The sequence below is a fragment of the Rana temporaria genome, chromosome 4, assembly GCF_905171775.1.
Source record: "Rana temporaria chromosome 4, aRanTem1.1, whole genome shotgun sequence".
Lineage (NCBI taxonomy): Eukaryota > Metazoa > Chordata > Amphibia > Anura > Ranidae > Rana > Rana temporaria.
This window is the reverse complement of record NC_053492.1, coordinates 95,931,755-95,949,847: the sequence shown is the minus strand read 5'-3', so window position 1 is coordinate 95,949,847 and position 18,093 is coordinate 95,931,755. Positions and strand designations below refer to the sequence as shown.

The 18,093-nt window shown below is 44.9% G+C and overlaps 1 protein-coding gene across 2 annotated transcripts in view; it reads right to left on the bottom strand.

Annotated features, from left to right (window-relative positions):
- Nucleotides 1-9,929: 9,929 nt before the first annotated feature.
- The window catches only part of RNASEH1 (ribonuclease H1), a 34,313-nt gene continuing 26,149 nt past the window's right edge, over nt 9,930-18,093 (bottom strand). For both annotated transcript variants that reach the window (XM_040348658.1, XM_040348657.1), the window contains exons 8-9: nt 17,957-18,081; nt 9,930-10,596 (exon numbers count right to left, since the gene is read on the bottom strand). In XM_040348658.1, coding sequence (XP_040204592.1) covers nt 10,501-10,596; nt 17,957-18,081 — 221 coding nt within the window. In that variant the 3' untranslated portion in view covers nt 9,930-10,500. The remainder of the gene's footprint in view (nt 10,597-17,956; nt 18,082-18,093) is intronic.

Below are 18,093 nucleotides of genomic sequence, written 5' to 3'. Positions count from 1 at the left end.
ATCCCAAAGAGAGGGCTGTAATGAAAAAAAAATATGTTTTCATTGTTGTCCATAGGGACACAGGAAACTACCATAGCCCGGGGGCCAGATGTGACCCTTAGCAACTTACGTTTCTGTAATGTAGACAGATATAAGCTCAAATCGTCCAATGTCCTGTGAAACAACAAGGCGTGCTGTGCCGCTGCTGACACCGCTCTGCTGGGTCTGAAAGCTGCTGTACATTCTACAAGATTTGCAAAGTAGAATCCCGGAGAGAGGGCTGTAATGAAAAAAAAAATATGTTTTCATTGTTGTCCATAGGGACACAGGAAACTACCGTAGCCCGGGGGCCAGATGTGACCCTTAGCAACTTACTTTTTTTAATGTAGACAGATATAAGCTCAAATCGTCCAATGTCCTGTGAAACAAGAAGTCGCGCTGTGCCGCTGCTGACACCGCTCTGCTGGGTCTGGAAGCTGCTGTAGATTCTACAAGAATTGCAAAGAAGAATCCAAAGGGCTAAAATGAAAAAAAAAAAAAAGTGTGTCATTGTTGTCCATAGGCCAGGACACAGGCCCAATAACAGCAATGATGGGGGTTATATGTTTGCAAATGACACCTATGCCCAATAACAGCAAACATATTACCTCCCTCATTGCTGTTTTTGGGCCTAGGTGTCATTTGCAAACATATTACCCCCCTCATTGCTGTTATTGGGCCTAGGTGTCATTTGCAAACATATTACCCCCCTCATTTGCAATGAGGGGGGTAATATGTTTGCAAAGGACACCTAGACCCAATAACAGCAATGAGGGGGGTAATATGTTTGCAAATGACACCTAGGCCCAATAACAGCAAACATATTACCCCCCTCATTGCTGTTATTGGGCCTGGGTGTCATTTGCAAACATATTACCCCCCTCATTGCTTTTATTGGGCCTAGGTGTCATTTGCAAACATATTACCCCCCTCATTGCTTTTATTGGGCCTAGGTGTCCTTTGCAAACATATTACTCCCCTCATTGCTGTTATTGGGCCTGGGTGTCATTTGCAAACATATTACCCCCCTCATTGCTTTTATTGGGCCTAGGTGTCCTTTGCAAACATATTACCCCCCTCATTGCTGTTATTGGGCCTGGGTGTCATTTGCAAACATATTACCCCCCTCATTGCTTTTATTGGGCCTAGGTGTCCTTTGCAAACATATTACCCCCCTCATTGCAAATGACACCTATGCCCAATAACAGCAATGAGGGAGGTAATATGTTTGCAAATGACACCTATGCCCAATAACAGCAAACATATTACCTCCCTCATTGCTGTTTTTGGGCCTAGGTGTCATTTGCAAACATATTACCTCCCTCATTGCTGTTTTTGGGCCTAGGTGTCATTTGCAAACATATTACCTCCCTCATTGCTGTTATTGGGCATAGGTGTCATTTGCAATGAGGGGGGTAATATGTTTGCAAAGGACAACTAGACCCAATAACAGCAATGAGGGGGGTAATATGTTTGCAGAACAAAGTTTCCCAAGTCAGTCAGCAACTGTCAGAACACCCACCAGCGAGATTAGCTAAAGTAATTGTTCAGCAAAATTTTACATTTTAGATTGGGTGATGTTAGCAGGGCAACCCATAAAACGACCCAGGTATCCCATGTCTAAATAGTATTCGAGTAATAAGTATTCTTACCTTTGTCTGCAGCTGAATCAAACTGCGCAATGAAGAAGATGGCTTCACGAGTCTTGCAGCTCTTTCCCGCCGTGCGTCTTCTCCTCATGCTCCCAGTCACGCCCAGCAGCACGTCAGGCAGTGGATGATCTGAGAGCTCTCATTGGGTAGCAAGCTAACACGTGACCTCCGGGCGCTCATTCTAAGTTACGCCCACTCGGACACGTCACCGCTAGCACAGGGTAGTGTGGGAAATGTAGTTTCTAGTTGCGGTTGACGATTTAATTTTTTTTTCTTTGACATTTCTGCATTGTCACCGCGTGCCCACCAAAACAGCTTGCCGTGCCGGGAGCGGCACGCGTGCCACGCGTTCGCCATCACTGCCCTAGTGTTACTTAGAAGGATTTTACAGTTATCATACACTATTTAGTGTATCTAGACAGGGTTGGAGTGGCTATGAATGCCCTGCAATGTATTTATTATTATCTGTACACTGTATTTTATACAGGAGATATATCATTGTTACACACGCTTTCACGTTAAGGCCCATTTTACACTTGTGCGACTTGTCATGTGACTTGGGACTGCAAAGTGGTACCCCATGATTTCCAATGAGTACTACATATGTGCGACTTCAAAGAAGTCCCTGCATTACTTTGGTTCGACTTTGATGCGACTTGAGGTCCAAAGACCTCAAGATTACACAGGCATTGCTTCAAGTCGTGGCAAAATCACGAACCAGGTTGCACAAGTGTGAAAGGGGCCTAAATGACACACATTTGGTGCATTGTGTGCGATTAATCACCACTTCATGCTGCATGCGTTCCATTGTTCTCAGCTCATGGGTCAGAATTGTCACATACCTCAGACCTCACTCACACTAAATACAAAAAAGAACAAAGTGTAAAGGCCTAGTGCAATACCCAATAAAAAAGGACAAGCTAAAGACTTGCTCACAAAATTCCCACAGGCATTACTGTACATATACTGCCAAAGTGAGAAGAGTGTGGAGACCTGCACATAACTCACCCTACAGTCACACCTATGCACTTTTTTGTGCGTTTTCTGTTTTTCAGAAATGCACTACAGTCCATTTAACATATGGTGACCAGATTTTTAAAATGAAATCCGGGGACATATTTATTTTTACTGGTAATGGTGGCAATCAGTGACTCTCTGCCCCCCGCCTCACAACCTGTCAACTCTCTGGGCCCCGGCTACTACCAGGTGGGGAGCAGAGAAAGATCACTCTGCCAGGGAAGGCAAGGCGATAGGCAGGCGGCTGGCTGGGACTTGAGCCAAGGCAGAATAACATGCGAGCAGGAGCGGAACAGGCATGCACCCGAAACTGAAGAAATATTTCCTCCGCTTCGACCAAAACATGATTATCAGAAAGGGGCACATATAATGGAAAAAATACCCCCCAAGCTAGTAGGAGCGGAAGGGGGGTGTAATTCAGATTTTTTTATTATGCACTGACTGTCTTTGAAATTGCCCCAGCCCCTGTTTAAATCCAATCCAGGGACAAAACCTGGGACAGACTTGGTCTGGGGACAGTGTCCTCAATCCAGGGACTGTCCCCAGAAAGCGGGGTTGTCTGGTCACCCTAATTTAACATGGTTTTCTACAGAACATGTTCACATCTATGACTTTTTCAGCCAGTGTGTTTCTGGAAAGGGCAGAGGACTTATGCCGCGTACACACGGTCGTTTTTTGTCTTGAAAAAAAACGACGTTGCCCACACACCATTGTTTTTTGAAAATGCTCTTGCAAAGCGCGGTTACGTACAACATGTACGACGGCACTCTGTTCCATTCAAGCTCGCATCATAACTTGCTTATGAGCATGCGCGGGTTTAAAAACGTTGTTTTAAACGTCGTTTTAGCCCACACACGATCATTTTTTATGACACAAAAAAATACATTTTGAAAAAACGACATAAAAAATTAAAGCATGTTCGAATTTTTTTTGGTCATTTTTTAGAAGACAAAAAACGATGCTAAGGAGCGGGCCGGAAAGCTGACGGTCGCGTCCTTAAAGTGTAAGTAAACTAGGGTGACCAGACATCCCCAGTTTCAGGGGACAGTCCCCTGATTGAGGACACTGTCCCCGGACCAAGTCTGTCCCTGGTTTTGTCCCCAGATTGGATTTAATAGGGAGCAGGGGCAATTTCAAAGACAATCAGTGCAGAATTAAAATAAAAAAAATTAGAATTACACCCCCGCTCCGCCGTGCCTACTAGCATAGGGGGGTTATATTTTTCCCATTATCTGTGCCCCTTTCTGATGATCATGTGCTGGTCGGAGCGGAGGGAATATTTCTTCAGATTCGGGCGCATGCCTATTCAGCTTCGCTTGCACGTTCTTCTGCCTTGGCTCAAATCCTGGCCAGCCACCTGCCTATCTCATTGCCTTCCCTGGCGGAGTGATCTTCCTCCACTCCCCATCCAGTAGTTGCCCGGGCCTGAAGAGTAAGACTTGAGAGGCTGTGAGGTGGGCGGCGACGGGCAGAGAGTCGCTGATTGTTGCCATTACTAGTAAAGAAAAAATATGTCCCCGGATCTAATTTTAAAAATATGGTCACCTTAAAGTAAACCCATCCATAAAACATGCCGGAAATTTTTAGCTGACAGCCGCTGGAGATCGGTGTTCACAGCTGTTCCCCGCCGCACCGAGTATTCCCAGCTGTTTCTTCCTGTGTGCGCCTCCATGTCCTTTCTCTCCCCCCCCCCCTCCCGTTCACCGCTGGCCCCGTGTTCTCCTCTGCCCCTCCTGTCCTCCTCCGCCCCCCCTCATCCCCCGCAGCCGGCTCCCCTCCTCTCCCCTCCTGCCGGCTGCGGCGGGAACTGTCAGGAATTGGACACAGCGAGCGAGATCTCCCCTGTGTCCTGTGATAACTGAGCAGAGTAAACTGTGTTTATGAATGAACAGGAGCCTCTGTCTCCTCTCCATCCATCTTTAGTGCTGAGAAAGGGACTGGGAAATCGGTGTCCACAGTGCCTTTGTTTGTCTCTGAGGGGAGATGTCAGGGGTCTGTTTAGACCCCTGACATCTCACCAAAGCCCCCAAAAAATATAAAACATTTATTTTTATTTTTTATTTCTAAAAAATTGTGTAAAAAAATTAAATAAAAAACTGACACCAACACTGCCCACTGTCCCAACCCCCTCCCCCAAAATGCATTGTGAAATTAAATAAATAATGGACATCATCCACTGACACTTACCACCCACCCCCTTCCCTAGAAGCTAGGGGTGCAACGGATCATCACCGATCCGTGATCCGAACGGGTCACTCCATTCGGATCGGCACACCCCGCAATCCGCGGAACGCTCCAGAGCCTAGGAAAGTCCCCGGCTTCGGCCTAGCTCCGGAGCGGCGGCCATCTTGCTCCACCCAGTGTGCTTGCCAGAGCCCAGAGCACAGCGTGACACGCCTCCCCGCCTCAGCGTGTTGTAGTCAGCGCGCTGAGGCAGGGAACCATGTCACGCTGTGCTCTGGGCTCAGGCAAGCACACTGGATGGAGAAGATGGGACTCAACTACATTTTAATTCTAAAAAGGCAAGTAAGTTGGCAACACAGCACAGTGTCATGATCATTTAGGTAAATACAAGCACATAATTCAAAGCACATCCCTGGCTTTCTTCCACAGGCTTGCACTAGATCAACAAATGGTATGATTTTGGAAGATAATAGTGCACCTATCCTTCAATCTTTTGTAGGCAAACTTTTTTTTTTTTAATATCCTTTTATTTAATTTGCCACCGTTTTTGGCAATAAGTGCAGGGAATGTTGATACTATTTATGGAGATCAAAGCTTATACGGTGTGGTCATTTTAAGGAGATTACTTTTTTATCTGTACATTTGAAAATTTTTCTTTATTGCTGATCCGAAAAACGATCCGATCCGTGACTCCTGATCCGAGGATCGATCCGATTCGTGAGTTTTTTGATCCGTTGCACCCCTACTAGAAGCACTGTTAAAGAATATTAAAAAGGTGATTTTTTAAAATATTTTTCTGCGGGGGGAGGGGGGGTGCAGGCGTGAAGCGCCACATGCCTGAAATTAGTTTTTGCAGGTTGGAATGTCTGCTAAACTGATCACATGTGCAGCATCATGGCAGTTGTAAATTAAACAGAGGCAAAGATGGCAGCTTCCTTGGCTGAAAACAATAGGAGATTTGCTTACACTTTAACAACCGATGAGTCATCAGCTGTCAGCGGGATTCCCCACTGATGGCTAAATGTAAAAAAAAAATTGGGGGGAAAATGGTGTGGGCCCCCCACCAAATCCAAAGCAGGCCCTTTGGGCCTGCTATGGATTTGGAGGGGAACACTACGTATTTTTTTTTTTTTTTTTAATCGTGTGGGGTCCCCCTAAAATTCAAACCAGACCCTTATCCGCGCATGCAGCCCGGGAGGTCAGGAAAGGGAGGGGACGAGCGACTCCTGAACCATACCAGGCCACCTGTCCTCAACGTGGCGGGGTGCTTTGGGGCGCTGCGTCTGCATTGACTTTTATGGGCCGTCTGCACGCAGTACCGAGGTGGATACATCTATAATAAAGAGCAGCTCAGCACAGAGGACAGGTGAATGAGTCCATCTGAATGAGCCCTATATAATTTACTGTGCGTTTAGAGAAAATAGAATTCTGGGTATCCAGGGGCACATTACATATGCTGAAATTTTCTAATGTAAATGCACACACAGACAAGTGTATTTAGGGCTCCTGGACATGGGTGCTTTTGCCTGTCGGATCTTAGCCAAAAGCCGTTGTATCTTGTTTGTGAATCACAGGTCAAGCTTAAAATCTTTAAGCAATGTTTCTCCCCATCACGTGACCGCAATCCTCAGTCACTTGCAAACATGTGGACATGTGCATTTTCTTCTAGCCCCATCATTCATTGGTAGGAATGTGAGAGGAAGGAGAGATGAGAGGCGGAACCGAGTGGGCAGAATTGAGCTGGCTGGCTTGGAGATCTAACTGCACAAGAGGATGTGACATGGATACAAAGAAAATAGGAGGGGGGGAGCAGAGCTGGTTGGCTAGGATAACCAGGACCAATAGTACACGGCCGTGTCAGCGTGCAGGAACATTTGGCTGCACAAATCAAACGCTGTCGGTACAAGAGAGGAGGGGTCCTGAATGGCTTGATTAGATAGTTCTTTCTCATCAACCATTCAGGAAAAAAAATGTGGATAATACAGATGTGGACATCAGGAAAGCATAAAAATCTGTGGGAGATTACACACGATACCAAAATCGGATGGAAAAATTTGTACGACGAGCTGTCTGACAATTTTCGGCTTGTTAGTACAGTGCTTTCGACAACCGATTTAGCTTTTTCGTCAGACAAAAGCTGGATGTGCAGACTTTAAAATTGTTGTCGAATGTGAACTCGACGTACGACTTTCGTTTCATTAGTACAGTTTTTGTACGAAAAAAATAAAAAACATCGTATGAGTAAGACTACGCATGCTCAAAAACAAAAGAATACATACAAAACTATTCAACACATTACGTCACTTCTGACGTTGTATGAACATTTTCATATTGCGAGTAACCTCTTCACTTTCGACATGAGACTAGCATGCCACAAAAAATGGACGTTCGGTTGTCTGAAAATCTAAGCGCATGTACAAGGCTTTAGAAACACTTCAAAAGTTCCTGCTCCCTGCCAAACAAATTTTTTAGCCTATAAAGAGGACATACTGTTTTTTACCGTTTGCTTCCCATTTACTTCGGATTTGAACTTCCGTTATGTTCTCTGAACCTGCCTCGAACCAAATCCAGGTATATGCTGCTCATCTCTACCAAGAACTCACACATTCTTATCCTGCATCAAAACATTCCTTCAAGTCAGGTTCCAGCTCCCTGATCCACAAGTCTTCTTTTACGTCCTCACACTCAGTATGGTGTATGCTGTGGCAAACAAAAGCCCACAGACAAATTCACTACTGCATTAAAGTGGTTGTAAAGTCTTATGCCACGTACACACGATCATTTTTCGGCATGAAAAAAAACAAAGTTTTTCCAACTTCATCATTAAAACGACGTTGCCCACACACCATCATTTTTTTTAAAATGCTCTAGCAAAGCGCGGTTTCATACAACACGTACGACGGCACTATAAAGGGGAATTTGCATGCGGATGACGCCACCCTTGGGGCTGCTTTAGCTGATTCCGTGTTAGTAAAAGACGATTCACGCTTTTCTGTCTGTTGCAGCGTGATGAATGTGCTTACTCCATTATGAACGGTAGTTTTACCAGAATGAGCGCTCCTGTCTCATAACTTGCTTCTGAGCATGCGCGGGTTTTTAACGTCGTTTTAGCCCACACACGATCATTTTTTAAAACCCGAAAAACGACATTGTTTAAAACGTCGTTAAAAAATGCAGCATGCTCGAAAAAAAATGCTGCCGTTTTTCAGATGCCGAAAAATGATGTGAAGCCCCCACACGATCATTTTAAATGACATTTTTTTAAAACAACGTTTTTTTCATGCCGAAAAATTATAGTGTGTACGTGGCATTAGGCTCGTTTACACTTGCTTTGGCTTCAACACACACTACTGCTTTAACATGCTTTTATGAAGTGTTTGTGATGCTTCAGTGATGCTCTTTTGAAGCTTGTCAGATCCCGCATGTGTGTGTCGATATCTCATGCCTGCAATTTCTCCAAAAACAAAAAGGAAGCTAAAGCTGAATTAAAGCCTCTCAAAAACTGCAGGTGCTTCAAGCGAGCTTTGCCATACAGTTCTATAGAGGCTTTGAAGACACTTTGAAGCCTCACTAAAGAGACATGGGGTATCATTTTTGAAGCAAAGTGAAAGCAGAAGCTCCATCGTCACTCCACCGAAGCAAAAGCAAGGTGTAAACAGGACTGTAAGCTAACCATTTTTTTTAGTGACAGAGGCTTTGATTGCCGTTCAGAGAGCTTTAACAAAGCCTGTCTGAAGCCTTGTTTTGAAGCAAGTCTAAACTAGCCGTTAGTGTTTTTACCTCAAGGGCTAGTTTAAAATTGCTTCAAAACATGGCTTCTGACACGCTGTGTTAAAGCTTTCTGAACGCCAATCAAAGTCCTTGTCACTAAATAAAATGGTTAGCTTACAGTCCAGTTTACACCTTGCTTTTGCTTCAGTGGGGTGTCGATGGAGCTTCGATGAGGCTTCAAGTGAGCAAATGCAAGGTGTAAACAGGACTGTAAGCTAACCATTTTATTTACTGACATGAGCTTTGACTAGCGTTCAGAGAGCTTTAACAAAGCCTGTCTGAAGCCTTGTTTTAAAGCAAGTGTAATCTAGCCATGTTTTGAAGCCGAAGCAAGTGTAAATGAGCCCTAATGCATTCTTTGCAGTAAGGTAACAAACACCTATGTGGTATGTATCCCTCCCTGCCCACCCTTACAGTATACTGTACTTACCTGAACCCGATCTTGATCCAGCGATGAGCACGAGAGCAGTGGCTCTCCTGGCTTTCTCCCTCCTCACTGCACAGATTGATCACAGCGGGAGCTGCTGTCAATCAAATGTTGCGACAAGAGAGCAGGGGGCTGGCCGAGCCGCCCTGCCTGTGTCAATGAAAGCAGACAAGGCAGCTCGGAGGCGAACCTTCCCCATAGGAAGCGGCTTGCAATGGGGGCACTCACCGAAGAGGAGGAGCCTGGAACACCAGTGGAGGACCCCAGAAGATCAGGGCTTCTCTGCGCAAAACCATTGCACAGAGCAGGCAAGTATGATGTGTTATTTAAAAAAATAAAAAAGAAGCTTTAATGTCACTTTAAAATCTGACTCCATCGATGCCAGAGATGGGCGATATCTGCTGGCTTTTGAGGAGCTTGTAATAGCAGACACATGCTAGGGTATAAATAATTGCTCTTTCTGCTATCTTAGGAAAAACAGTAATATTTTACCACCTTATTAAAATGAAACAAGTACCGGTATGTTCAGCTCGAATACAAGCTTCTCATGCAATTGGAACATATTTAGCTGAATGGACACGATTTCCATTTTTTATTGTGGTCATAAAGATGTCTGTATGTAGCCCAAACCCAAACACCAGGAAGTGATCAGCACCTGTAACCCCCCAAGGCAACTGCCCACATATATAAATTGTAATAAGAGGACACGATATTTGCATGTTTTAATTCTCCATTTTAAAATTTTTATTAAATATGCCTCAGAACAAAAACACATATATATATTTTTTTTTTTACAGCAGACACTGAAATGATGAGGCATTTGTCAACATGAGTAGCACTATTTACAATCAGAATATGTCTACATTAAAGGAAACCTGGACAGAAAAAAAAAAAAAAAAGTGGTGGCTGCGACTTTGGACCTCCTGAAAATTCTATTTGCCCGCACAGTTCCCCGACTTGGATATTATCCATCTAACAGACCTTAAACAGGATTACGGCAAGTGAAGTCAGAACTCCAGATCTGCATACTTGCTACAGGTAAGTGAATTAAGTCAATAATGCAACTACAGGCAGCCAGATAACTAACATTTTCAGAAGGAGGTCAGTCATGGCAGCCCATGTTTTTTGTTCTAATTTTCCTGTATAAATAAATATAAATAAAAGGTAACATTAACCTTTGGCACCCACAAAGTAAAGAGGACTGTGAAACAAACCAGTCATATTACATCTGTCATTTCTCTCAATGTCAGCAATGAGAGATGACTGTACATTTCAGGAAGGCATACGTGTTCATGGTGTCTGGGAAAACATTAGGGGCCATTCCTAATTCAGACGTGTGGTAAAAAAAAAATAAGTTCTTATTACTAAACTTCCATCGATTTAGTCTTTCAAGCAAAGCTTATTTAAGCTTTATTAAAAAAAGAATACGTTCTAAACTGAACTTGTGTCAGGTTTCTGAGCGCCTTCTCTAGCAAGTCTATCAGCAGCTTCATTTCCTCCAAAGCCGGCATGTCCTGGGATGTGGATCTGCAATGCAAAGTAGAAAGTGTTACACAACTTGTCTTAAACACCAGAAGAGATGAAAAAAGAGATCTGGTGGTTTGTTTTTGATTATGCCCCATTACTATAATTATGATGGGTCAGGAAAAATAACTTAGTTTTAGTGGTTGTAAAGTTGCCAGAAAAATGGGTATCCTGCAAGTTTAAGTCATAATGTACTAGCATACACAGCATACAAGCACATTATAACAGACTTACCTGGAAATGGAGCTCTCCAGCGCAGTGCTTTCATCACCTCCTGGCCTTTCTTCCGCGTTTCGTATCTTCGGCCACTAGTCACATCATCACGGCACACATAGTGGGCCATAAATGTGGTCTGAGTTGTGCATTCCCACGCTCAAATCATATTACCACTGACAAGCAAGGGGGACATTTATCACAGAAGAGACCTCGAGGGTCTCCAGGATTTTGACTTCATTACCACTTTACCCCAACTCAGAAAAAATTAATCCAAAGTTAAAAGAATGTTTTACATAACAAATGGGGCCCTGTATTTTACTGTATACAACTTAAATTTCTGTAATAGGCCAAGGCACGGAAGGATCACTCGGTTATTAGTGCCCCCTCACTCACTGGAGTGCAGAGCTGTGGAGGGTCCGGGAACAGCTGGCTCAGGCTGTCAGCGGCCAGGGATCTGGGTGGATCCTGACCATATGGGCATGATCTTTCCCCAGCCTGGAGAGGCTCTTTGACACCAGTCAAAACCAGGCTTCAGCCAGCTGTCTGATCAAATGGGTAACAGGAGTGCAGAACAAGCTTAGGCTGTACTTCTCCTTTAACCCCCCTGACGGTAAACCCGAGCGTGACTCGGGGTTGGTTTTCAATGCTAAAATCGGTATACCCGAGTCACGCTCGGGGTGGACGTGCAGCGGCGCGGCTTACCTTTTGCTGGATCCACGGGCAAATTACTCACCTTGTCCCTGGATCCAGCGATGCCATCCCGCTGTGTGAGCGAGCGGGACCTCCTCGCTCGATTCACAGTCCCCGTGTGACGCCGATCTCCGTTCCCTGCGACGTTACGACGCACGGGAGCGGAGAACGGCGCCAAATTCAAAAAAGTAAACAAACACTTTACATACAGTATACTGTAATCTTATAGATTACAGTACTGTATGTAAAAAATACACACCCCCCTTGTCCCTAGTGGTCTGTCCAGTGTCCTGCATGTTCTTTTATAAAAATAAAAAATGTCATTTCTGCCTAAAAACTGTAGATTGTCCAAAAGTGTCCCTTTATGTCAAAATGGTTTTAGATCAGCTAGAAAACAGCGATAATAAATTATAATCACTTGCAGAATTGTGCGATAGCGATTTGTGGGGAAATTCGTCATAAAAAAATAATAATAATGACAGCGACAATTCTGCAACTGAGCAAATTTCAGTGATTTTGAGTTGATTACATTATTGAATAATTTTTATTATAATTATATTATTTGTTATAATTATTTATAATTATTTATTATATTATAATTTATAATTTTGTTTTAAAAAAAAATCATACCCGGGATGCCTACAAGACTCTTGCTTGGTCAGATTTAAGTGAGTTATTTCTAAAAATTACAGGCCTACAGTATAAAACGCCAAATTTCCTTGCAAAATAAATGTACCGCTTTTGGTACGTAATTCCAGACAGAATCATACCGCCAGGGAGGTTAAAGTGGAGGTTCACCCGGAAATGTAAATTTTTAACCTTAGATTGATGCTCATTTTGTCTAGGGGAATCGGTTAGTTTTTTTTAAATCGAAGCTGTACTTACCGTTTTAGAGAGCGATCTTCTCTGCCGCTTCCGGGTATGGGCTGCGGGACTGGGGGTTCCTATTTGATTGACCGGCTTCCGACAGGCTTTCGACGGTCGCATCCATCGCGTCACGATTTTCTGAAAGTAGCCGAACGTCGGTGCGCAGGCGCCGTATAGAGCCGCACCGACGTTCGGCTTCTTTCGGCTACTGGTGACGCGATGGATGCGACCGCCGGAAGCCTGTCGGAAGACTGTCAATCAAAATAGGAACGCCCAGTCCCGAAGACCATACCCGGAAGCGGCGGAGAAGATCGCTCTCTAAAACGGTAAGTACAGCTTCGATTTTAAAAAGAATAGCCAATTCCCCTAGACAAAATGAGCATGAATCTAAGGTTAAAAAAAAAAAAATTTGAGTGAACTCCCGCTTTAAATTAACCTGACCCTAGAGTCCCTTTCACACTAGCGGACTGATCAGTTTTACAGACAGACCCAATCAGATCCTTAAGTTTCTTCTATGGAGCGGTGGGCATTAATGGACAGGAGTCCGTTGACACCCGCCAACATCCGATCATAACTGCTAAAAACAGATGGATGGGGACCGGTTCCCCATCCGTCTGGTGGATTAGATGGCAGTCAGGTATAAACAGACAGGTGATCTGTTTACATTCGACTGCCCATAGAGGAGAGCGGGCTGTATGCGTGTCCACTCTGCATAAGTGGAGTGGATACGGACCAGCCATCCACCTGCTCAGTGGGGATCGGTGAACAGATTCCCCGCTGAGCTGGTGGACTCCAAAACGGAGCCTTCCCAGTGTAGAAGGGGCCTAAAGCAACACGCCAGACAAGAACACGATGATCAATTTTTTTTTTTTTTAAATAGCCCGTTAAAAGAACAAAACTATATATAAAAAAAAGGGGGGGGGGGGGGGCTTTTGCCGCAATATTTATTTTTTATATAAAGATTTACCCCATAGCACTTTTTTGAGCTGGGCACATATATCTGCAGTATTTTGTTATCTCCTGTAGCTCTCTCCTGACCTGTTATAAGCCTCATAACTCCTGACAAATTCTCAGACACAATAGATAAAAGCAGCCTGACATTTCTGTCACCTCTGAGGCCTTGTACTCACGGCAGGACATGTCCGATGAAAACGGTCTGCAGACTGTTTCCATCGGACATGTCTGGCCGGGGACTGCCCGGGGACTTCTGTTCGATGGCTATACACACCATCGAACAGAAGTCCGCGCGTAAACAATACGCGGGGCGTGTCCGCGGTGTCGCCGCGACAATGACGCGGCGACGTGGGCGGCCTGCCTTTAAAATGCTTCCACGCATGCGTCAAAGTCATTCGACGCATGAGAGGGATGGCGGGCGGCAGGACATGTACGGTAGGTCTGTACAGACGACCGTACATGTCCGGCCGAAAATGGTCCGCTCGGGCCAACACACGGCCAAACATGTCTGCTGAAACTGGTCTGCGGACATGTTTGGTCGTGAGTACGGGGCCTGAGAGTCTCTGCCTATGATGAGAGGGGGGCCTTTCCTCCAATCAGCAATTTTAGCCATCTTGGCTGTATGCCCAGACATCACACTCTGTGTCACACAGGAAGGCTGCATTCACACCTGAGCGTTTTGTCGCCTGAAGTGCGACGCTCAAATACGCTAGAGGGGAAAAAATACATTATTCCCTATGGAGATGGTTCACATCTGCACGCCAATATGCCTGACGCCGAACGACTGAAGTTCAAACAAGTTCCGGACCCTTTTTTGTCGCATGTATCGGGCGGTTTGGTCGTTTTTGAGCGTTTCCATTTCCCATATAAAGTAATGGAAACGCTCGATTAAAGCGACTTGCGTGAAAAACGAGCGTTTGCTACGGGCGTTTCTTTGCTTTAATCAATGGAACATTTCACCCAGGCAGAAGATTAAAAAAATCTACCAACATAGCAACAAGTGATGAAAAGATGATAATTTTTCCTATTGGCTAAAATAAAAAACGTCGAAGTACAAAAACGTCGGACGACGCTGTATGCAAACGCGCAAATAAGCATGAATACGCGACAAAACGCCGGAAAAAAAACGACCGAACGACCGACGCTCAGGTGTGAATGCAGCCGAAGAGAACATTTCCTTACCGGATATCTCAACTTTCTAAACAGTATGTAGGGATATTTGTTTCATCTCAGTGTATCATCTGAGGCCGTTCACTTCACTGGGTGTATGGAGGGTTTACATCCACTTTAATTGGAGGTGCACCAACATATTAGCCGAAAATTGTGTTTTCTTCATTCGGCCGAAAGAAAAAAATGGTGTGGATAATGGCAATGAAAAAGGGAGAGGTCCTCCCAGGGTGTGTCATCCTGGCACGCCCCAGTCCTCCCCTCCCCGTCACGCAAAAACGGCAATCTCCCTGTGTCGCGGACCACTGTAACAACGTCCCGCCTCCTGTGATAGGGGACACACTGATCCAATGCCGGGAATGAGTGTGATCAGTGTGACGTCCATCATAGGAGACGGAACTTTGTTACTGTGGCTGCCTGGCCCATTCAAATCCAGCTCCGTGACACAGCAGGAGATCACCGCTCTGTGTGATCTTGGCACTGGCGAGGCTGCATTAATCTCTTGTATCAGGTCTGCAGTCTCTGACCATTTGCTGTATGTCTGCTAGAGGTGCACCGGATGGAAATTTTGCCAATACTATTAGCAAAGTGTTTAAGTTTAAGAAAGACTGAGGACATGATACAAGAGATGGTTGGAGACTGCAGACTGCATTTTTCTTGAGCTTTTCTTGCACTAAAAATGCCAATAATGGCCAACAAATTCTTATTTATTAAAAAAGTTGAATACCGTATTTGCTGGCGTATAAGACGACCCCATAATTTGAGGAAAAAATTTGGTTTTGGGATATACTCGCCATATAAGACTACTACCCCCTTCTTACTAGTCTTTCGACGCTGAGGGGTAGCCAGAACCGCTGACAGAAACAGGTTTTTTTCAAATCTCACTGTGCCATTACATTACATGCCCCCACTGTGCCATCACTTGCCCCCACTGTGCCATCACTTGCCCCCAACAGTGCCATCACTCACGTTTTGCTGATTCTGACTTCCAGGCCGGTGACAGTCTCCGTCTGCTGCGAGCGTCCATGATTTGAAAGCCGCGCCTTCTCTTCAGACTGTTCTGTGATAGGCAGAACACAAATTTTCCCAGCAGCGCCTCTGTTCTGTGTTCCGCCTATCACGGACGTCCTCTCGTCCGAGAATGAGAAGGCATCTGTGATAGGAGGAACACAGAACAGAGGCGCTGCTGGGAAGATTTGTGTTCCGCCTATGACAGGACACTCTGAGAAGGAGCAGCTTTTAAATTATGGACGCTCGCAGCAGACGGAGACTGTCACCGGCGTATAAGACGACCCCCGACTTTGGATGCATTTTTTTGAATCCAAAAAGTCGTCTTATACGCCGGAAAATACGGTGCGCTTATATATAAAAATAAATATTTAAAACACACACACATATTATATATATTTTTTGGCCAAGTGCATCCAGCATTTTCTGTACCAAAATCTCCATTTGGTGCACCTCTAGTATTAATGATTAGAGCTGCATTAATTCGTATCTTGTGTGTGTGTTTTTTTTTTTTTTTTTTTTAGGATTCAAGGCCCATGATGTACAGTACATGGAGATTCTAATTCTGTCAAGGTGACAGTGAAACCCCACTCCTCAGCAATATGTCCCACCTCTTACCAATCAACTGTCAAATGCACAGAGCCTTTACACTGCCCACTGAAGCTCTGCCATTTAATAATGTCAATTCTGATTTGGGCAGCAGTCAAATCTCTATGTAAAGTTTAGAATTCATCGTCCTTATGGGGATACGATTATCCAATATAATCTTATCGCCCATAATGTGCTTAAAGTGTTACTAAACCCAGGATCCTGCATTCACTATATCTGGTCTCCCACAGTACACTGAACATAGAAATGCAATTATTTTAGTAAACATAAACTGCTAAATACCTTTTCTCATCAGCAGTATATAGCAGTCTTGGGACTTCTATCAATGTCTGGTTAAAGCTTGTAGGAGGAGTTTTCATTCTCCTTTGACTGTCCTATGAGGCTGCAGGCAGGGCCGATCCTAGGCAGGGTGCACAGGGTGCTTTGCACCAAGGCGCCTGCAGAGGTGGGGGCGCCGAAGGGGCCAGAGTTCTCCCCTCCCTCCTTCTCTCCTTGTTTGTATCCGTTCAGAACTAGTGTCCTGAGCATAGGTGTGTGTCCGTCCAGAACGGACGTGTGAGCATAGGGCAGCCCGTCCAGCCTGGCAGTTCTCAGGGGAGAGGCCGCTCCTCTTCCTGACACATGGGTTCTAGTGTTCAGTGGCTGCCGAGTGCTGACGTGCAGGAATGAATTCCTCACACTGGGAGTCTTGGATCCCGCACTGTCTCCACCAACTCCCGTTGGAATGCCTCCCCCTCCCATCTCTATTTCGGGCTGCACAGAGAGAGAACCAAGGTGAGTCAGTGTTCAGTGTGCTCGGGGATGGCATCCCCAGCATCCCTTCACATTAGCTCTGCTCTAGATGTTTTATGGCATGATAGATTGCATAGGATACACAGCCCCTGCCCATTCCTGCACCTCAGTAGTCCATCTACAGATGTGATGTATAATGAGATGTACCAAGAGCCCGTTCACACCGAGAGTGCGGGGGCATCAGCAGTAAAGCGCCGCTAGTTTTATATTATTGTATATATTGTATTATGTCTGCAGTCTCTGACCATCTCCTGTACTATGTCTGCAGTCTCTGACCATCTCCTGTACTATGTCTGCAGTCTCTGACCATCTCCTGTACTATGTCTGCAGTCTCTGACCATCTCCTGTACTATGTCTGCAGTCTCTGACCATCTCCTGTACTATGTCTGTAGTATGTCTGGGGGCTCTTTCTAACAGAAGCCCTCTCTGTGTCCATCAGAGAGGCCCCCCTCCAGGTCACAATAAAGTACTCTGCTTCTCTTCCTGTATTTTGTTTATTGTTAAGAGATCATGTAAGGATCCCAGGGCAATGAAGACTTTGTGGGGGGGCATCTCTGTGGTTAAATCATTGCCATACAAAACATTTGTAAAGGGGAGGAGTTAGTAAAATGACTACGCCCATGTGGGGGCACCAGAAATATTTCTGCACCCAGGCGCCTGTGACCCTAGGATCGGCCCTGGCTGCAGGACCCCTGACCCTCTGTCTGGACAGTGCTTATTGGCCTTATGCCGATCACATGCACATGAAAAATAAAAATAAATCTCGCTAGCAATATACACCAAACTAAGCATGTGCAGATTGCCCCCAAGGCTCTGTCTCAGAGAAGACAGGATCATACAGCCTTTTTAAACAATGCTGAGGATCAACCCCTTAGGTTCCATCGTGAGTATAACAAGCATTCTTTACCGTATATACAGATTGATTTTACTGTTGTGGGTTTAATAACACTTTAAAACAAAAGTGTACTCTGGCACAAAACACTTCTGCAATGTGACAAGATTTGTATACTTGAAGCAACTATGCTGTCCCTTTTTTCAAAGGCATACATGTTATACTAACCCATTTGACATCAATGCCTTTTATAAGCTTATCCAGTTTTTCAAAGTCCTCTCTGTTTATGACATCTGAACCAGTGCTTAGCTTCCAGTTATTCTTTTTCCATGCATGTATCCATTTAGTGATCCCTAAATTAACAG